This window comes from Medicago truncatula, chromosome 2 (genome assembly GCF_003473485.1).
Source record: "Medicago truncatula cultivar Jemalong A17 chromosome 2, MtrunA17r5.0-ANR, whole genome shotgun sequence".
NCBI lineage: Eukaryota > Viridiplantae > Streptophyta > Magnoliopsida > Fabales > Fabaceae > Medicago > Medicago truncatula.
In genome coordinates this window covers 10,872,383-10,894,612 of record NC_053043.1, presented here as the reverse complement: position 1 = coordinate 10,894,612, position 22,230 = coordinate 10,872,383, and the positions used below count along the sequence as shown (strand labels likewise).

Sequence of the window (22,230 nt, the reverse complement as noted above, 5' to 3'; positions counted from 1 at the left end):
TCCGGTTGCAGCGAGGTGGAAGCTTCGGAAGTGTCACGGGGAGGGGGGTCACGTATCGGTCACTGCTTGATCGTATACAGTTTGATGACGTATGTTGGAGGCGTTACGAAGAGCACAGGGAGATCCAAGACTTTGATGAGGTTTTCTGGTATTCTGGCTGGATTATGTGCGGTGTTCGTAGGGTGTACCGTCACTTGCCCGAGAGGGTTTTGAGGCAGTACGGATACGTCCAGACCATCCGCAGACATCCGACGGATGTTGTAGACCTGCCACCGCCTTACATTGTGCAGGCGTTCGTCGACTTCCGCACTCACATGCTTAAGGCGGACGATTGGGGTGAGCAGGCAGAATAGCAGACATGGCGGATGGCTATGTCCTATGGTACACTAGGGTGTCTCACCCTCAGATTTTGCCACCTCTTCCAGGAGATATTCCGAGGCCTGCAAATGAAGAGCAGATCATTGCAGAGCAGTGGAAGCGGTATGAGGCGAGAAGCTCACCTGACACCTATGACATGGTTTATGGTGTTGTTGCCTACGTTGATGCGCAGTTAGGCCAAGAGGAGTTCATGGGCATGACCCCTCAGCAGTGGTTTCAGGCCATGAGCCATATGAGGGAGCAGATCGCGTTGATTTTGACCAGGAGGCGAGACCAGAGGCCGAGGAGGAGGCATCGTCAGCAGGACCAGGACCAGTAGTAGTCTTTTGATTTTTAGGACTTGTTTTTTAGTTTTTGTGTTTTCATGATATTGATTTGTATATTTGTACTTTGATGACATTACTTTTAATTTCATGGGATTTTTTACTTTGTTTAATGTATAAAAATGTTGGTTTAGTTAAGTTGTGCATTTGCGCCAATATTTTTTTGTTATTTGAACCGTTATGATGAATTTCAAACGTTTGTGTAATTTGAACCAAATGTCTGTTTGATTTAATTATGGACAATTGTAAAAGATATTGTATTTATCTTGTTTATGTCTGAGTTTCAATGTTGTATGAATTGTTTTGCCTTTCGAAATGCTCTGGTTTAATTACAGGTAAAAACTGGCCGAAAAAATGCTTGGAAATGTTTTAGAATGATGCAGAGCTCACTGCCTGCATAATCAGATTTTCTCGGCAGTTAACTGCCGAGGTTTTCCTCGACAGTTAGGTGCAGCCGGATTTCTAAAACTTCGGTAGTTAACTACCGAGGGAGCAAAAACGTTATTTACTTGTATGGCACAACCTTATTGGGAACAAGTTTTCTCCAAACTTTTTTATTAAAAAAATATATAACTTTTTTTTTTTTTAAGTCCTTCAAAAGTTTTGCATTATTATATTGTGATCCTTGCTTTTTAGTCAATTTGTGGCTAATCTACATATTCTTTTATGAAATTTTTTCAGTCAATTCGTGCGTAGAATATTATGCAATTTCTCTCCATAAATTAATTTTTGAACGAGCTCTGTGACTTGTGATTGACACCTGAAAATAAATAAATCAATCAAATACATATTTTAACATTATTGGTATTTAATTTCTTTGGTTACCATGATATTTTTATTTTATCTACCTTAAAAAACTTGTGGGGCACACAAGGTGAATTCGCCCCAAATTTTTCCATACGCAAGAGTCATAAATCTAATAGGAAAATGTTAACGAGTGTCCACCGAACACTCTTTAAAGACCATAATTAGTAAGTATATTATGAAAATACATGTAATCAATATCTTGGAAATTAAAATGTTTGACTTTTTAAAAGAATAACTGCTTATTTTGGATAACTTAAAAAGTGTCCCCGTCTCAGGATACTTATTAACAAAACTCAATCTAATATGTGACCACATGGTTCCAAATCTCTTATCACTTCAACAAATATAAATATATTATTGGTTCTTTTGAAAAAGTTTATTTGATGATATATAACACATCAAATACATCCCTAAAAAACACGTTAAATACATTTACAACTTTAAATATTATATTTTGTCTTTTTCTTTTACCGCGGTATAGACATGATGTTTAATTTTTACCTTTTTTAGCGGATAATAAATTCTCCGATGGACAGGGAAATGTTAAAGAGTGCTTAGGACATTGGTTAAGAGAACATAAATAAAAATAATTTGTTGGAAAGTGGTGAAAAATGTTGAATTTAACTTTCTAAAAGTCTAAAAGTCAAAAAGTAGTAAATTCTAATGCAAACCTAATACTTTTAGTTTCCTTCACAAACTTATTTTAAAACCTTTATACCTTGTAATTCCTTTCTTAAAAACTACATTTTCTTATATAGTCGAGCTCTGCAAGATAACCACTAAATCATATCTTTTTTTAGAAGTGTTTAGGTTCGAACCCTGTATCTTGCATATAATATGCACTGTCCTTATCATCTGAGTTAAGTTGACGGGAACAAATTATATCTAACCAACTTATAAATTACTTTGGTTTTGACATGCCAATATATTTACTGTATTATAAATTACTTTTAACCAAATATAAATATTTCACACTAATAACGATGGTTGGATCACTATAATTGCCTAATTTGCTTTACTATTTTTTTTTTGGCCTAATTTGCTAACTTGAAATTGTCATCTACTAACTATTTATTAAAATTGACACCATATAAATTTACAATTTTGCCCTTAGAAGGGGCAATTTGGTAATTCTATAACTCCTTAACCTTGGAGAATGCCACCTCATCCAAATTATTTTCTTTTTTATTTATTTTATATTATTTTCTTTTTTATTTTATATTTATTTTATAAAGAATAAAAATAAACCTAAATTCAGTTGCTTCTACATTGTCGTTGTGGGAGATTAAGGTATCGTTTGACCCGAATTTTTTCCAACTTCTCTACATTTTTAAGGAGAAGTTAGGCCAAACACAATATCAATTAAGTACTTAATAAAAAAATACTTTTTTTGAATGCCTAAAATTGAAGGGAATGAGCTTTGGCCAAAAGTTGTTCAAAGTTACTTTAAAAAACTACTTCTCGATAATTTATTTCACAAACACGTCTTTTCAACTCACGCTGGGAACATTTTCTTTTATATTTTAATATTATATTTCAATATTTTTTTTATTCCATTTAACTTTATTTTATTATTTTGAACTGTTCCATTTAATTTTTTAAGGAGGTTCCATTTAATTTTATTATCTTTTTTTCAAAGGAATTCTATTATCTAGAATGAGCTTTAGCCAAAAGTTATTGAATGCTACTTCACAAAACTACTTCTCAATAATTTTTTTTTTTTTTGGCTTTCGCACCGGTTTCCGACCCACAAAAGGTGGGCGACTAATCCGGCTCGTGCGTAGAGGCATGCGCACTGGCCAAGCGTTGTTCCTCCTGGGAATCAAACCCGGTATTCCCCGGGTACGTCCTTGGAAGGAGCTCCTTACTATGCAACTTTGACTCGAAAAATGCGACTCATCTTGACTATGCAACTTAAACCTCTTCTATGCATGTGGTACCAATCCAGAGCATCAAACCCTCAACGTAATAAGTATTAATATACTTCTAGGGCACCAAGCCCTCGACTTAGTTGAGCTAAAGCTCCAGGGCATCAAGCCCCCAACGTGGTGAGCAAAGGCTCTAGGGCATCAAGCCCCCGACAATGAATGCTAATGCATGAGCTCAACAATGTTAAATGGTGCTAGCTATAAATGCACATGCGGGAGTGATGCTTAATTTCCATTTGTTTCAACAATGTTAATTGGCCAACGTGGTACATATAATCCACATGCATGCATTTATCTATACTATATAGGAAGATAAATTAGTTATGCTACTTCATGGTACATTTTCTTTAGCTTAAAATCAGTTTTGCTACCTTCATTTTATAAATCATATGTAACTATATTCGCATACATCTTATCCATGTTAATATGCATTAGACTAATATTGCAGTTATTTCTCTGTTTAGCATTTTCCAAACGAGGTGTCAAGAAAAATTCTGAAAGAAAAGCGCAAAACAATCACTCTCATTGATGACCAGACACTAGAGCTGTCAAAACGGGTCGGGCCTTACGGGCCGGCCCGTTTAGCCCGATTAATTATAGGGCTTGGGCCTTAAATATTGAGCCCGAATTTTAATAGGGCTTTTTAGCCCGGCCCTAAAAAACCCGGTACCCGTTAGGGCTAGCCCGAACGGGCCGCGGGTAGCTTGTTAGCCCGCATAACAAAAAAATCCTATAAATTATATATATTTTTCAAATAATTCTTTACTTAGTTGATTATCAAACTAAAAAATAAAAGTGAAAATTCAATGAATTAACACATATGAATGTAATATAAAATTATATTTACTCGTTTAGTTATTTATAATTTTAAAGATCAAATATATAAATATCTATAACTTTTTTAAGGGAAGTAAATATCTATAACCATAACGTATCTAATTTATTTAAAATTGTTATCCTCGCCGTTTTAGTTTACGACTAGTGTACGAAAATGTTTGCAATTTATTTTTGTGCTAGACATTATTTAAACATATTAAAAATTTATTTATAAAAAATCTATAGGAGTATTTTTTAGTACTTTTTTATATAAAAAAAAATGTAATTTTTAATAAGGGCCGGTCCGTTAGCCCGCGGCCCGTGTAGGGCCGGGCTCGGGTAGTATATTTCAAGCCCGTTTTTCCAACCGGGCTTTTTGGCCCGGCCCGATAAAGCCCGAAGCCCGTTAGTGCCGGGCCGCCCGTTTTGACAGCTCTACCAGACACAGAGAAAGTATAAGTGTCGCCTCATTACCGCCGAAAGAGCAAGCTATGAAAAATACTTAGGTTGGCAGTGGTTCAATTTCTGCAGAGAACGTGTGATGGAAGAAGGTGGTAAGTTCATCTTTGATCTCGAAAAGTCATCGAAGAACTTGCACGTTCGAGTTGTTCTAAAATAGATCTTTGCTGCTGAACTATTTGAACTTCTACTATGTTGGCGTATCGCTTTGGACTATAATCGTAAATTATCTTGACTCTGGGATGTCATTTGTTCTTTTCATTTTGTCTGATGTAAATATTGACAAAAATCCCTTTTTGGTTAGTTTATGACACTTGAAGTCTCTTTTATAAACCTAACTATTATGTAGCGTTAATCTGCACATTGTTGGTTCCTTCATTAGTTTCAATTAGTATCATGTTAATTATAATGTTGTTTTCCTAATCTCTTGAACAAAATAGAACATGTTCTTTTCCTACTTGATTTTCACATTTATGAACGACAACAATTTCTTAGGAAAATGCAGCTATTTCCCTTAATTTGCTCATTTCTCCTTTATAACAAAGATTTTTCTATTTTAATCCCTAAAAAAGTTTTTTTTTTTTTAAAATACAGTAAAAGTGATTTATTTAGAATATCCAAGTTTGTTCAATATTCATTAATTTGCTCTTTTTTTTTTTGAACAAATTTTTTATAAGTTACGTTATTCAACCCGTGCGAAGCACAAATTTGTAACTAGTCTTAGAATAAAAACGACCACGCATACACATTTTAAGAGAGTTTGACGAAAATAAAAACAGCATACACATGACAAAAGACAATTTTATTACAATAAAAAAAGATAAAGATCGCATGATTATGTTTTTTTCTTCCAGAATCACGTGAATAATTTTTGTCTAATTTTTTTAGGCTTTATTTGAGAGTTTGGAAGGGAAGGGGAGGGAAAGGTTTTAAAGGGGTTAAAATATTAGGGAAAAATTGTAAAATCTTTTACATTTTTTTTAAAGAGTAATTTTTTAGAGAACGATAAGTTAATGTTTATGATTAATATATAGGTCATGTTGACCGGTGCCCCCGAGACACATACCAAAAAAGAAAATTATTACCATAAAAGGAAACTGTTTTTAACTTTTTATAAATTAATTAACAATCTCAATGTATTAACTATTTTATAATTTCTTTTTTAGTATAATTTCAATGTATTTTGAGTTGCGCCAATAAAAAATATTTTGTATTAGGAAGAAAAATGAACGTCCAAAATCTTCTCACCTCAATGTCATATATTTTTTCAACATATGCATTCCTTTTTTTTTTTTCTTTCCAAACCTCTCCTCTCCATTCCCCTCAAACCTCTCCTCAACATGAGAAAGAAAATTGTTTGTCACACGTATTAGTTGTTTGTACAAATTTCATTTCTCTTTGGATAAAAAGATATGTTATTCATTAAGGTTCTTTGGTAAAAATAACGGATGACTGATAAGTAAGATGATAACTTATAGCTGATGACTGATAACTTATAGTTGATGACTGATAAGCTATTTGAAGTATTTGGTAAAATTAACGGTTCAACTAACTGATAAGTGTAAAAAGACATAAAATGACATTTTTAATTCATAATAAAGTTTATATCAGTTAATGCTTAAGTATTTAAAATTTAATAATTTAAATTTATCAATTTAATATTATTAAACTAATTTTTAATCCCTAAATATTAATTTATATTTATTTTCATTTGTTTAAAAAAATTCATATAGTGTAAAAAAATTCATATAGTGTAAAAAAGTTTAAACGTAACTAAAAATAAAATATAGTTTGTACCAAACAAAATTGCAAAGTGTAAACGTAAAGTTCTTCTTCTTCTTTTTTTCTTTTTTGAGAAAATCATTGTTCACATTCTTATTTTACTATTTTAAAATGTACCACAAAAACAATGTGTCATTTTACTTTATATCCATGCGTAAATATAGCATAGAAAAGTGAGATTAAAAGTATTCTAAAAAAAAGTGACATTAAATATTGGAATAGTCACAAAAAAAAAATGTAACAATTGTAAAAAAAAACAAAACGTAAATGTAACCATAATCATGGAAAAAGATCATTTTCTATCTATCTCGTGAGTTTAACTCAGTTATGACTACATAATATATGCAAGGTCAGGTTTAAACTCCGCCACTACAAAAAAAAAAAAATCTTTCTGAGAAAAAAATCTTTCATTCATAAAAAAGATCATCCTGTCTATTTAAAACATAAGAAGTAATAAATGAATAGATTACATTTATTTTACCTTAATTAAAGTGATAAACATGTCAATTAATTAAAATAAAAGAGAGTTGTATTTAATATTATATCAAATTTCCTTTCCTTTATTTTTCTTGTGATTTTAGTTTTGGTAATTTTTTTCACGTGAATTTTACTTCCTTATCCTATTAAAAATATGATTTCCTTTCCTTTAAATAAGTCAACTAATTAAAATAAAAGAGACCTGTATTATTTTCATTTCTTAACAATTATTTTTTTTTTTCACGTGGATTTTACTCAAATATTATTTTTTTTTTCACGTAAATTTTATATGAATCATTTTTTTTCTTTCGAACCTCCGTGAATTTTTTATGAGTCGTTTAAAAGAAAAAAAAAGATTCAATGCTTGTATCACAAAATAGGAAATTTGACAACATATTGAATGCACATTTTCCTTATTTTAATTAGTTGATTTATTTCTCACTTTAATAGAGGTAAAACAAGTGGGATTGATTCATTGATTGCATGTTCATTTATTGCTCCTTAACTAGTGCCCCAGGGGCAGTGGATAGCATTGCCGTTAAAACATATATATATATATATATATATATATATATATATATATATATATATATATATATATATATTTTACTTTACAATATATTTCCTCCTTCCCAGATTAACCGAGTCATTTGTTCATTTCACACGTATCAAGAAAAATGTATAAAACGAAGGAGAGAGAAAAATGGTTTTATGCACTCTTGTTAAGTATTGGTGCATTCTCTAGTATCATAAATGCAAAGTGAAATGTATTGAATTAGGAGTGATGAAAGTGATATTAATTAGAGTTATAAAGGGAAAAAAAGTAATTAATATTATATTAAAAAATGAAATGACTCAGTTATTTTGAGACACTTTTTATTGAAAATGACTCAGATATTATGGGACAGAGGGAGTGATAAATGATAAAAGGTAAATAATGAAATTTAGTTAGACTAATAAGATAAAAATAGAATAAAAGATGATAAACTATAAGTTATAAGCTCAAACGCTAATAAACTAGAAGCTGGTGGTAAAAAGACCATTATCAAACAATTTATTATTTTCTGTGAGACAAGCTTACAGGCTCTCCGCTGTAAGCTTATTGGTTTTTACCAAAAAGAGAGCCCTGGGAGTTTATTTATTTATTTTGTGAGAAGAGAAGTGAAAGAAGAGAGGAGAATAACAGAAGAGAGACAGAATCAGATTCGACGATGGGTGCAGGAACCGAAAACGTGCCACCATTCATCGGTGCACAACTGAGCCACCTCCTTTCTCACTCCCGTCTCACCCTCAAGGCAATCACTCACCACTCTCTTTCATTTTCTCCATCATTTCCATTTCTCAATCACTCTTTCACCTAATACTGTTTTTTCTTTTTACGCAGATCGACCAATTGTGGTCTAGCGATAAATACAATTCCGGATTAATCGATCGTTTCACACTTCTCATTCCTTATTGCTTAGACTTTATCAAATGTATGCATAATCATACTCTATCTATTTATTTCCAATTAGTTTATTTAATTCATCATTATGATCATAATATATGTTTTAGGGGATATTATATTCGACGCGGAGTCTCCTAATGTTGCACCTGATGTTATTTTCGGACCCGAAGATGAACATTTTCATCCCTTTCATATGTCGCCACCTTCTGTTGAACCTAATAATAACAATAATAATAGCTCTTTGTTATCTGATTGGAATTACAAAGACCCGAAGTGTCTATTGAATTTTATTCAATTCTTGAGGTAATTTCACTTTATTGTGTTTTTCGTACTGTTTGGATAACAACTTAATTAAGCTGTTATAGCAGAAGCAGTTATCATATACGTGCTCGTGTATACGTTATTTCTATGGTAAAAGATAAATAAGAATTTATTTTTGGATTGACTTATTTGGGCTAATCTAATGATATAAGCAGTTGTGAGATTGTTAGAAATAGTTTATGACAAGTTAGTAAGTTTTGTTTTTTAGTCACGCCCTCTTCAGGATAGCTTATATGAAAACATTTTGACTTCAGTTTTATCTTTTGCTAGAAATATCTTCTACGTAAGCGTAATAAGTTTTTATATTAAACTATTTGTACAAAAATGGATTGAAGTTAAACTGATTTCATACACGTAAGCTATAAATTGTTTTTTGTTAACTATCCTGAAGTGTTTATGAAGTGACCTGAAAACAGATTATGGACATGTCATAAACTGTTTCTATATGCTCAAATTAACTAATCTTAATAGGCGTTTTGTCGTTTCGGTTAATGAATGCATATTCTATAAGCTCAAATTAACTAATCTAAATAGGCGTTTTGTCGTTTTGGTTAATGAATGCATATTCTATAAGCTCAAATTAACTAATCTAAATAGGCATTTTGTCGTTTCGGTTAACGAATCCATATATGGTAATGGTGATTTTGTTTTGGTGTTTTGATAGGGATCAGTATGTGTTGTATCAAGCGAAGCGTGTTGGAGAAGTTGACGATGATCGGTTGAAATTCGAAATCAGTACTATTGTTTCTAGGGAGGTAATTTCTTTTTTAAACTTTATTTTCAACAATCAACTCATCAATATACTTCTCAACTGGCCGAGTTTACTTGGGAAAAATCACTAAATCATTATCAAATTTCATTGAAGTAATGAAAAAGCGTTTGAGCATGAAACTAATTAATGTGAGTTTGACACGTGCCTACTTTGGATTGTTGTATTTAATATAATAATTATCACGCTTGCATAAAACATACTTGGGTTTGGAAGAAAATAACAAAACACATGTAATATATCACAAAACTGGTCGCAAATTTCGTTGAAGTAATGAAATTGTTTAAAAAGCATGTCTGACTGTGAATTAGCATGTCTATTGTGTGCCCTTCCGTCTGTGCTGTGGATTGGATATGAAAGCACGTGTCTGAATTTTGGATCTAACTTTGCTTAGCAGGTACGATTAGTTTTTAACTTAATTTAAAACATTTGCTGCAGGGACTAGAAATGCATATGTGTTCTTTTGTTGACAAGGTATTTCTTCAGAAATTCTTTTGCTAATATTTCTATGATCTACTCATGGATGGTGAGTAAATTAATGTAGCATTTGAACAATTTTCTTGACTTCTTCTATGTTACATTTTAGTGTAGTCAGAGGAGGTTAAATTTGCTGTGCCCCTATTGGACATGAACATAAACAAGATGGTGTCTGGCTGTCCATGGAGACAATCGCAGAAGATATACTTACAAGTTGTTTTCTTTTCCCCTTAAGATTCTTTTGAATTTCTTAACTTTCTTTCAAACAAATTATTTATGATATGTTAAACTTAGGTTGTATATCCTGTTGGGAGAAAATATATGTCTGCACCTTCAGCTCCTCGCCTGAAGTTGGTATCTTCTTCTGAGTTGAAAGCCCTATATTCCATTGATGATGTCAAGCTGCCTCCTTGGTTGAATGGGATGTAAGCTTTTCAATTTTTGATTATTCTATTTGTTCCAAATCAATTCATATGCATGGTAGAGATAGTTTTTAAAAGCGTGTCTGATTTTGTTGTTGATCTTTTATGCAAAGGTGCTTGGCAGAATATCTTCCAAATCTAGAAGAATATCTTGAGAAACAGGTTAGGTGGAATTATCTTTACTGTGTTATATATATTAATTCAATATTCACTTTCTAGTGCTTCAAGAACATTATTATTTATTTTTTGTTGAAATTAATATAACTATACTTCAAACGTAGGTCCTTGAGGCTGTTTCGTTAATTGATGTTAGAAGGCAATTCATTGAAGCATTAGCCGATGAGTTAGGAAGGCCAGTTGAAGCTGATCCTGTATGTGCCCTTGACACTTACTCTCAAATTGGTACAATTGCTTTGTTTTCATTTTAATCGCTAATTAATGATTTATCTGTTTCTAGGTCTTTTGCAGAAAGGCAACTTTTCTATCTGCTTCTGGAGTTCTTACATTTCTGGTAATATATGACACTCTTTACTTGGTACATGACATCTGTGCATTTATTGTGACATAAGCTTGCTTTAGGAAGTTAATCGTAATGTTTTTCCCATAAATGATGGAGTTGACCATGGATTATGTTGTCTAGTTGAAACTCTGAAACTCTCAGTTTCAACGTCACATGCCTCTGACGCACATTTTCAACGTCACATGCCTCTGTTATCTCTTGTTCAACAGTTGGCATCTGTTGGCATGCCCTTGATAACGAAGGTGCATGCCAGGCATAATAGAGGGGTAGAGCAGAGACGGATCCACTCCTTGTTAAATGGGGGCACATGCCCCCACTGTGTTTGAAATTTCATTTGTTAGGTGTTAGATATTTTTATTATTGTCCCCTCTTAAAATAATATCTTGCCCGCACTAAATTTAAATTCAGGCCATAAAAGGAGTTTCTCTTATGAATTTTGTGAACAATTTAATGTGTAATCATATGAATTATGAGTTTTTGAATGATTTTCTAGTCACATGCTCCCTCTGGTCTCAAATATAAGCAAAAATTGGTCAAAGAAATATGTATTTGGTCTAAAATTTGAATCAAATACATCCACTTTGTTTGACCAATTTTTGTTTATATTTGAGACCGGAGGGAGTAGTAAATAGAGATATTTTTTTATAGTATTGTAAATTAAAAAAATCCTACAATTATTAAACATGAAAACACATAGAGAGCAATTAAAATTTGTGGATGTTAAAGTGTCCTTAATTGTGTATATACGTGTTTATAATTTTCAATGTAATCTTCCCCCCAATTAGTTGAAATTTCTGGATCCGTCACTGAGTAGAGCCTCTGAGTTAGTTATTGTTCTGTTGCTAATGGTAAGTTCGTTAGTAAGTAGCCACCCATGTTGGTTAGGGGAAGGATAAATTTTAATGAATAAAATAGTGAAGGTGAGGGAGAATTATTTCGGTAAGACAAGATTAGTAGGAGCGGGGATATGTTTCCTGGAATAGGGAGAGGCTTTCTCTGTAATTCTTGCTGAAACCCCTTTCTTTTGGTTTAGCAGTCTTTCTGATTTAGTTCCAAGGTTAGTATTTCCATTTTTGTTTTTATTGCTTTTTGACTCTGAACTAATTCCTATTAGCTGGTGTTGTAAAGCCCCACACAGACGTTGCAGCCATACACCCACAAACATTTGCTACAGTCCACTAACAATCTGCCGCTGTCCACATTGTCTCCAATGTGATCAATTTACTTATCCTTAGTTTCTTGCTATTATACAATAGTTTTTTTGCTGTAGTCATGTAGCATGATAGTGTTGAATTCAACAAGTACCCAATACACAAACCTGGTAGATTAACTTCCCTGACAGCCTTTGAGCCATAACACTTCAAACCTTACACAAAAAGAAATCCCGTATGCCTCCTAGGTGCCGTCCAAAAACCCCTTAATAATTATCTCACACACAACAAAGTAGTGGCTAGATAACAAACTCTAACATAGAACTGCCCTATTATACAATTAAAATTAAAATAATTAGTAAATAACTGTTCCACTGCATAACTTTCAGAATAGTAAATCTGACTTATTTATTTTCTTGTTTCTCCTAGAGCACACAAGCCATATCTTAGGCTTATTTTCTGCATGGTCCAACCTTTGACCCACACATTCTGACTTTGGGCTATAGCATAAGAAGTCAAAGTTGATTAATTATTTTTTAGTTTTTCTACGAATCTGATGTCTTGGACTATCAGTGTTGGAACAGCAATTACATATCTGTTAGGGAGAAGAAATAGAATGCCAGGACAGTAGTAAAAGTAATAATATCTCGTTGTCATTTTTTTATTTTTCTTGTTATGGTCAATATATATATATTTTTAAAAGACAGCAGTGAGGTGCACTGTACTAGATAGGATAGTAGTATTGTAGCTATCGCAGTCATAGATCACCTGTGAACTGAGAGGCTGGCCTACTCGTAGGACATTGAAACTAGTTCAATTTTGGCGGTTGGATGCTTAGAAATCAGAATTCATTAATTAATCCTATCATCAAATCCTCAATTTATAAATGTGGCTAAGTCATTGATTATTCTCGATAAAGCCATGAAAATTCACCTCGGAGAGAGAAGGATTGAGTTAGTATGTCTGTTTGAAATTTGCAGTTACGCTTTACTCTTTGCGTTCCGATACACCCTACTAGGAGGGATTGCTATTTTTAGAATTTGCTAAAATGAGCGAAACTAAGCGTAATTGCTCTTAACCTCGTGTGAGTATCATTTATGCCAAATTATATAACTATAATCGGTGTTTCTGGGTTTGTCTTATACAAGTGATGCTGATTACTGACATGTTTATACACTTGAAATTAATTTTCCAACTTCCAAGTAGTTCATGTTCCAAAGCTGATGCTGATATGTTGTATGGATATTTTTCTTTATTTCATATGGTTCTATTATTTGTCAGATCCTTGCACTTGACCAAAGTTCTGACAATTTTGTTTATTTAGGTACACTTTGTTATTCCAACTCAGTTTCCAAAGCAACAGCCAGTGATTATGCTTCAAAGTTCTCAGGTTTTATTTGCTCCCTTTTTCTGACAAATGTTACTTTAAAATTTTTAGATAGAGCAATGTTTACTTTTGCAATATAGGCGGCAAATGAATATGTTCTTTAAAGTGGAATTTACTGATTTTGTTGCAAAAGCCAATTGTCTATGAGTGAATTCTTTCAATCATGTGGTTAATGTACATAAGTATTGTATGTTTACTTTTTTATATTATATATAATCTTTTGTTGGAGATAGTGAGAAAGAGATTGATAGTCTTCGGATTTATGTGCTCGGTAATTGTTGATGTATACTGATATGTTTAGTTGGATTACAATCCATGTTTAGATTCTAGCTAGAGCTTGAAAGTATCCATGTGATGTAGAATTAGAAACTATGGAGCTCTCTTTCGTCAAAAGTAGTAGTGTACATATCATTGAAATGTAAATGTTCCTTTAACTGATGAGTTAAGTGATTATTCTTTTCTTAAAAATTGTTTTGTAACATACTACCTCCGTTCCTTTTTAATTGTCACATTTTGACATTTTACACAAACCAAGACAATCAACAATTGATACTACTTTTGATGCCATAAGCTATACTTTTACTATAATGACCTTATTCATTTAATATCTCATTTCATATATTTCTCTCTCCGCAATAAATAATTAAGGATAATATTGGTAAAACAACATTTAATGTTGCATTGAACTTTGAAAGTGACAGTTAAATAGGAACAAAATTTTTCTCCAAAAGTGACACTTAAAAAGGAACGGAGGGAGTATTACATAGGATGGATTGTGGAAACAAATTTACATATTTGAGTTTATCACGATGTATAATACTAGTTATTACCTTACTGTTCTGTACCCTACCATATACCCAGGCTTTTGGGTTCCAACATCTTACCTATCCTCCCATCATATTGGGAAGGTTCTGCATTTTTTTGACAATAGATGTTTTTTAAAGTTTTAGTCGGTGATGTTTGAGGTTGAAGTTATTTCCCAGTAATGTCACCAGTTAGGTTCTTTTCATGTTATTTTGCAGCATTTTAATGCGCAAATGGCACCTCTCAAGTCACGTCCTATGTCTGATTATCCATGGAGCCCGAGATGGGAACCATCACTGATGGCTGAACGAATTTTGTGAGTGTTTTGTATTAGTTGCTTGATTTCTTTGCCATTATGCTTAATCTCTTCTTTCCTTGTCCCAGAATTGTTGGGCTAATTAGTATGAATTATTTCTATAGTGAGTTTCTGGTAGACGAGGCCTTGAATTTCAAGAGGCAATGCAGTGAGGGTCAACTTCAGCTGTAACATGTTCAGCTCAATCCCCAACGTCGTGGCAAACTTGGTCTTTGAACAATGTCATGGTGGTTTCTATCCGTTAATACACTTGTTTTGTTGGGAGTTAAACAGATTGTAGGATAAAACTTTCTTATCTTCGTGCACTTCTCGGAATTTTTTGTATCATATCGTGTATGTTTGACCAAAAAATTTACCATGTGCATAGAAGTAGGAGTTGTTGTATTATAATTATAAAAGATATTCAGCATGGAAAACATAACTTTTAGTATTCGTTTTTAAATTTTTGTCTCGCCCGGGCAATGTTATGCAGCTAAGGGTTCGCTAGTGGCTTTGCAATGAGTTTGAAACATTGTGGTACGACGAACATGTCCGGGACCTGTTCTGCTCTATTGTAAAGAAGTGGTGGGTAGCAATCTTATTCTTAAGAGATGTAACGGAGTTAGTGTTGTCATTTTTTAATGTCGTAACTTTCTTTTTTATATATTATTTGGAGTTAAGTGAATTTAATATTTTTTGGTAGTGGCTGGGGTTTGAACCCCGGACCTTGCATATTTTATGCGCTGTCCCAACCAACTGAGTTAAGCTCACAAGAACAAGTGAATTTAATTTAATTGTCCATAATATGGCACGAGTGGTAGCAAGTTTAGTTTCTGTTTTATATACGTTACTTACAAGTTTAGTTTTATCTTCACACTTTTACAATTAATCCTATTTGGTGCTGCTAGATTATATTTTTGACGAATAGTAGTTCAATTTATGTAAAAAAAAGTAAAAAATTAGCTACGTGGTTTTTCATACTATATCTATAAAATGGCATTCCCATCTAATGGAAACAATTGGAGTGCTCCTATCCATATATTTAAGAGTTTAATTTTTATACTCTATCATTGTTCTTTTGTCAACAAATTACAACCTATAAAAATATAAAGAATACTACCTAAACCTTAATTTATGAATATATTGAAAGAGTAATGTGATATGTTGATGATATAAGCATAGTTTTAAAACTCGGCTCGATCATCGACTCGGCAACGGTACTGGGTCAATGGGTTAATGATCGAACCACTGGGTCATCGGTTGAACCGCATGACTGAATCAGATTAAACCGAATAACTCGGTTGTATGACCCGGTCGTAAGATTAAATTTTTATAAATATTTTAGCCATATTAGATCGGATTGAATCGATGACTCGGCCACCTAAAAACTAAAAAATGCTAACATGTAATAGGTTTTGTTTTCATATATATTAATATAATATGTAGATTTCAAAAAAATAAAAATATTATATGTATATTTTTTTTAGGGTGAAGATGATATTTTTTTATTTTACATTATTATTATTATTATGTAAATATAACATTTAAAGATAATGTGATCATATAGAACAAAAGAATGATGTGTTCTTTGCAAAATAAAAATAAAAATAATGTAGGATACTATTATATTTAATACATTTCACTATATAACACAAAATTGCAGGTGGTGTAGTGGTAAATATCCGGTGGTTCTCTTCAACGTGCATGGGATTCGAATCCTGGAACATTCAATTTTTTCAAATAATTTTGATTTTCTCATCAAAAAATCAAAAGTCAAAGCCATTTGTTCCATCATAATTTCGCATTTTCTCCAGCATTAGTTATTATTGATGTACAATAAATCTAATAATGACTAATTATGGCAAAAACCATCTTAAAAAATTATTAAAACCGGTTGGATCAAAAAACCGGCCGAGTCACCGGTTTTGGCCGGTTTTTAACGAGTTATACCGGTTCACGCCAGTTTAATTGCATGGCCGATCGGATATTTGAATTGAACCGGCATATCCTCCGGTTTCTGGTCGGACCGGTTGAACCGGCCGGTCCGAGTCGGTTTTTAAAACTATGGATATAAGAGAAAGAAAAATATAAAGAAAAAAGAATGTTAAACAAGCGTATGAAATTTAGAGATGTTCAAATGTAAGAGTTATTTTTTTTTAGACCTTTTTAAAAAATTATAAGAATATAAGAGTTATTTTCTCTAAATTATAATAGAAAATAAATAGATTGATAAAATAAATATAAGAATAATCTAGAAATGTTTAGTAATTAATTTAGTACCACAAAAAAAAAAAAAAATTGATTGAGAAAATTAGGCGGATGAAGATAAACCCCCCAGTTCTTGCAATAATCAGAGAAAAACACTGCGCAGAATCGAAACTCACTTGATGGAGTTACACACTTCAACTCTACCGTTGCGTTCTTCTCTTCCATCATCTTTCTTCTCTTCTTCTTCTTCTTCTTCACCTCATTCAACCCATTCTTCACCAATCAAAATAACCTCACTTCCCTTTTCTCGCTTCATCTCTTTCACCAAACTTCAAACACTAACAAGTAAGTAACCGTTTAGGGTTTATCATTTAGTATTCAAATTCATACAATTTTTTTAATTATTATTATTAACTTTTCTTTGTTATTATCTGTTTATTTAGGACGAAGAGGTTTCCGACCCTGTAACTATGTTGCTTCAAACGAAGATAATGCTTCGAGTGATGTGGTAGATGAAAGCAAAATGATTGGAGTGTGTGATAAACTCATTGGTGTTTTCATGGTTGATAAATCTACTCCAACTGATTGGAGAAGGTTGTTAGCTTTTAGCAGAGAATGGGATAACATTAGACCTCATTTTTTCGCCCGGTGTAATGATAAAGCGGTTTCTGAGACTGATCCTGTTTTGAAGGAAAAATTACTCCGTCTCGCGAGGAAGCTCAAAGAGGTTTGTTTTGTTTTAAATTTGCTACTCGAGACTGTGAATTAGTTGTTTTATTGTCGATTTTGTTGTTGGAACGTTTGGATTAAAAAAAAAAGTTTAGTGTTGGGAATGTTTGTCGATTACGGATAATAGCAGTTGGAAATTGCTCTATGGACCCCACATATTGTCAATTACGGATAACTTCTGATAGGTTTGTGGCGTTGGGAGATGTGGTCCGATAAATTGAGGGGCATTTGAGCAAACACGCGGGGCTCGTAGAGCAATTTCCATAGCAGTTTGAGGTTTAGTGCCGCTATACATTGCTATTAAATAGCGGCTATAACAGTGCTATATCATAAAGGAATTTTAACAAACCGGTATTGTTCTGCAATACACTATTTAGTACACAATATTGACAAATAGCGGCTATTGCAGCAGCATTATAGCATTGCTGCATAGTGGAATTTGAACAAAGCGTGTTATTTTTTCGCGATCCACGATTGACAACACTGCCAGAATAGCAATTATTTGGCAACACTTTATAGTAAATACCATATTGCGAAACAATATAGGGATTTGTTCAAAATCCATACTCTATAGCACCTTTGTAGCTGCTATGTATAGGCATTTATCAATAAGTTAAAGGATTTTGTTTTTGTTGAAATTTTATATACAAAAGTTAATTTCAATTTATGCTAGTAGTTGTTGTTTCAAACACTTGGGAATTATTGTCAATTTTTTTTAACATCTCTCTTTTAGACAAGGATTTGTGGTGGACTTTATCCAAAATGAATGTGATTATGAAGAAGTTGCTTTATGTGGTATGTTAATTGGAATATAAGAAACAGAAACACATTATAGTTGTAGTGCTAATTTATTGTGAACTGCTCTTCTGTAGATTGATGAGGATGTTCAGAGACATAATGATCTTCTGGATGTAATCAGAAAGGATCCGTCTGAAATTAGCAATATTGTCTCCAAGCGTAGGAAGGATTTTACAAATGAATTCTTTGTGCATCTTCACACAGTGACTCAGTCCTACTACAAAGATGCAGAAAAACAAAATGGTGTGATAACTTTTTGTCGTTTTTGAAATTTAAATTTGGTGTGCAGTATCATACTGAATTGCATTAACTGGTTTTTTTGTGTGGCTTATCATGAACCATATTCATCCAGTTCAAAAGTTTGTTACGTTTCTTTCTTGGATTTTAACTAGACAATGATGCTTTTCAATGGTTGAACATTGGATTTATGAATTGTATGGAACTTAAAATATTTAATTTGTAGAACCAAAATACTTCTGGATTGAAGCTTTAATTCGAATATAACCATAATTAGGAGAACTTTTGGATATTGTCTTTGTTAAGCTGTGTGGAATTCTGATTGTTATCCTCAGAATACATACATATAAAACCAATATCATCTGCTAGATGTCACATATTAAGAAGTGCGTTGAATTGGTTAGTTCATGTTTTCATATTTGATTAATTTCACCCTTTAAAACCTATAATGTTTTTTGTTTTATGTGAAAAGAACTGACAAAGCTTGGGGAAGCATGCTTTGCTGCTGTACAAGCCTATGATGGTGCTACAGAAAGCATTGAGCAGATAAATGCTGCACAGCTGAAGTTCCAAGATATTTTGAATTCTCCCACACTTGATGCTGCCTGTAGGAAGATAGACAATTTGGCTGAAAAAAAAGAACTTGATTCGACACTGGTATTGATGATCACCAAAGCTTGGGCAGCTGCCAAGGATTCAAACATGACAAAAGATGAGGTAAAATTTATGGTTACCTCAGGACTTTCCTTTACATGTACTGCTATTTAATTTCACGAATATGGAGGATAGGGAATTTTGAATTATTTTTGAAATAGTTTCTCTAGACTGCAATGCAACAAAGTGGATAAGGTAGATAGTTAGTCTGTTTTACTTTTAGTTAGTCTTGTACTGTATAGTCATCTTTTACCAACACACCATTGCAGCATAATTTATGGCAGTACACAACTTAATTAATTTCCTTATCTATAATGTTTTAATCCTGCCCATGCTTAATTTTTGAAGGGGAGATAAGAGAGATTGAATATTTGGGGGAAAATAACAAGCAAACGAGGCATACTTGTACGTTTACTCAAAAACTCAAGGGAATGTGAGTTGATATTAATCCACTACTCGCAAGCTACATTAGTTGATGAAGTCTTTCATATGATGTATTGATGCTTTGACATAATTTACACATGTGTGTTGTCATTACAAAATATGAGGATCTTGTTAATTGAATAGTATAATGGGGTGGACAATTTGACCCTGTTCATTAAACAAACCTACCCATTCAGGATCGTATTCTGCTTAGCTAGATATTATATGGTAAAATTTCTTGCATTATATATTACTAGCTATTGCCTATTTAGTTTTTAAACCAGAACATTGATTTGTAGGTAAAAGACATCCTCTTTCATTTATACAAGACTTCAGTGGCAAATCTTCAGAGACTTGTTCCAAAAGAGATTCGAATAGTCAAGTATATTCTTCGAATTGAGGATCCTGAGGAGCAACTGTCGGCCCTTAAAGATGCATTTACACCTGGAGAAGAACTTGAAGGAAACAATGAGGATAGTTTGTACACGTACGTCACACTTGTATAACATATCAGAATAACTAGTCATCTCGAAATTGAATTCAGTTGCGGTAACTTCTTAATATCTTTTTCAGGACACCAGAGAAGCTTCACACGTGGATAAAGACTGTGGTCGATGCTTATCATTTGAGCAAAGAAGGTACCCTCATTAGGGAAGCAAGGGATCTGTTGAATCCAGAGATCATTGAAAAATTGGAGATGTTAAAGAAGGTTGTGGAGAGGAACTTCATGTGAAGAGGGTGGGAAACATACTAAGGTGGTTTTCCTACTCTAAAGCATAATATTGCGCATGAGATTTTCTGATGTTCATCAAGTGCAGATCCGGATTTACAACAGCATTGCTCTTAATAAGTGCTTATATTTAGACACTTCAGAATTTGTCTACAACAGAGTAAGCTGAATCAGGAAACAAAGCTAGACAACAATCACGATTGTAACATCAAAAGTTAGGTTAGTTTACCCTTTTTTTTTTTTTTTTTTTTACTATTAGACATTGAAATTTGAGTAGGCGATTGTGTCATTTGCACGTGGGAGTGAAATGTTACATGGTAGACTGAAGAAATGCAACATATCTACTAAACTTAGTCTTGACCAGGTCTCTTATGTTATTATATATGGTTGTAAATTGAATATATTCCAGTGGCCATGTCTTTGAAGGCTGAGGAAAATGAGCACAATTGAAAAATTACAATGGTTGTTTGATTTCTGTTTATAGAAGAAACTTTTTTATGTTTAGAAGTAAAACAAAATTAACCTGTGGTAATATTTGTTCGATCAAACACGGAATGTAATTGTAGAACAACCTGAAGAGGTAAAAGAGGCCAACAAGGCTCCACTGCACTAACCAAACATACCCTTAATTTGACTTAGTTTTATCCCTTTTTTTTTGCACCAACTGAAATTTACACACACATAGCTGTCAGATCCTAGGTTCGAACCCATATAAAAAGGTCTTTAGACAATATCGACATTGTCAATTGAGTTAGGACTTGCAGACATCATTTTCGCTTTTTTCATTACAAAATTTTAGTTTAATCAATTTTTAAAATAGTAGATTGAATTGCCCATTTCAACTAGGAACCAATAAATTCGTCGATTAGTTTGACCTCGATTTAATCAGTCTAATTGAACCTGAATCGCAGTTTGGTTCAACCGAGTTTTATTTTTGTTATTTATTTATTTTAATTTTTTTTCTTCATCTAATTCAACCAATCGAATCATGGCTTGTATGTCACCTTATTCAATTTTTTGTTCCTTTTTTAAATATGCATTTGAATTGATTTTGTGGAGCTTGACATCTCAAAAAATAGTTACAACGTTACTTTTTTTTTTATTTGAAGGAAGTTACAACGTTACTTAAAGCGTCCCCAATAAAGCACTTTCAAATAAGTGTCTTATAAAATGTCACATCATCCCTTTTTTTTTATTAGGCATTAATATTAATGCCTAATAAAAAATTAATCCCCTTCTTTAAAAAAAAAAATTAATCCCCTTAAATCAACACTTCCAAAATATTTACAAATAAATACACATTATTACACTTTAACATAATTACACTTTAACAAGGGAATATTTTTTTTATACGCCCCCAAACGAAAATAAATTACTAGTCTGTCTTAAATTGAGTATTATTTATCTTTTTTTTTTTTTGAAGGAAGTATTATTTATCTAAATGTCTTAGTTTTACCAATTCTTTTCGTCATAAAGTTGTATATCACGCCATTTGGTTTGACGTGACATAACACTACATGACAAAAAAAACTAGGTGTAACTAAGATATTTACACAAATAATACTCAGTTAAGTCGGACCGGTATTTTATTTTCGATTAAGGGACGAAATATTTTTTTATTTTTTTTAGGAGAAGGTGCTTAGTATATCAGTTTTATGAATTGACATCCAAAAATTTGACACCACACTAGGGGAAGGACCACTATAGATGCTCTCATTAAAATCTTTACATCTGTTGTTGAATTTACACACACCCTTACAAAATATGAACTGCATCCTTGTCATGGTTAGCAGAATAGTTATTATCTTGTTTCACATGCACAATACCATTTCTTTTTCTCTATTACCCATGCAGTCCTCATACCACTAAACAAAATACACTTAAAACA

General features: G+C 32.6%; 2 protein-coding genes across 2 annotated transcripts; both read left to right on the top strand.

Annotated features, from left to right (window-relative positions):
* Window positions 1-8,088: 8,088 nt before the first annotated feature.
* LOC11414408 (BRISC and BRCA1-A complex member 2) lies at window positions 8,089-15,248 on the top strand. Its single transcript, XM_003594424.4, has 13 exons — window positions 8,089-8,265; window positions 8,355-8,445; window positions 8,525-8,720; window positions 9,403-9,493; window positions 9,946-9,981; window positions 10,099-10,197; window positions 10,279-10,409; window positions 10,520-10,568; window positions 10,688-10,777; window positions 10,864-10,917; window positions 13,402-13,467; window positions 14,487-14,584; window positions 14,689-15,248. The coding sequence occupies exons 1-13, from the start codon at window positions 8,182-8,184 to the stop codon at window positions 14,753-14,755; spliced, it is 1,152 nt and encodes a 383-aa protein (XP_003594472.1). The 5' UTR covers window positions 8,089-8,181; the 3' UTR covers window positions 14,756-15,248.
* Window positions 15,249-16,845: 1,597 nt separating this feature from the next.
* On the top strand, window positions 16,846-20,813 carry LOC11412421 (uncharacterized protein At4g37920). Its single transcript, XM_003594423.4, has 6 exons — window positions 16,846-17,116; window positions 17,215-17,498; window positions 18,373-18,541; window positions 19,008-19,252; window positions 19,912-20,099; window positions 20,186-20,813. Exons 1-6 carry the CDS (start codon window positions 16,951-16,953, stop codon window positions 20,343-20,345), a joined length of 1,212 nt encoding a protein of 403 aa, XP_003594471.1. The 5' UTR covers window positions 16,846-16,950; the 3' UTR covers window positions 20,346-20,813.
* Window positions 20,814-22,230: the final 1,417 nt, after the last annotated feature.

Bases quoted from the DNA above. Each gene is read 5' to 3' on its own strand.
- LOC11414408 (XM_003594424.4), top strand. From the start codon at position 8,182: ATGGGTGCAGGAACCGAAAACGTGCCACCATTCATCGGTGCACAACTG. The intron at 8,721-9,402 runs GTAATTTCACTT...GTGTTTTGATAG, and splicing joins AATTTTATTCAATTCTTGAG to GGATCAGTATGTGTTGTATC. The intron at 9,982-10,098 runs GTATTTCTTCAG...ATTTTAGTGTAG, and splicing joins TGTGTTCTTTTGTTGACAAG to TCAGAGGAGGTTAAATTTGC.
- LOC11412421 (XM_003594423.4), top strand. From the start codon at position 16,951: ATGGAGTTACACACTTCAACTCTACCGTTGCGTTCTTCTCTTCCATCA. The intron at 17,117-17,214 runs GTAAGTAACCGT...CTGTTTATTTAG, and splicing joins CAAACTTCAAACACTAACAA to GACGAAGAGGTTTCCGACCC. The intron at 19,253-19,911 runs GTAAAATTTATG...ATTGATTTGTAG, and splicing joins CAAACATGACAAAAGATGAG to GTAAAAGACATCCTCTTTCA.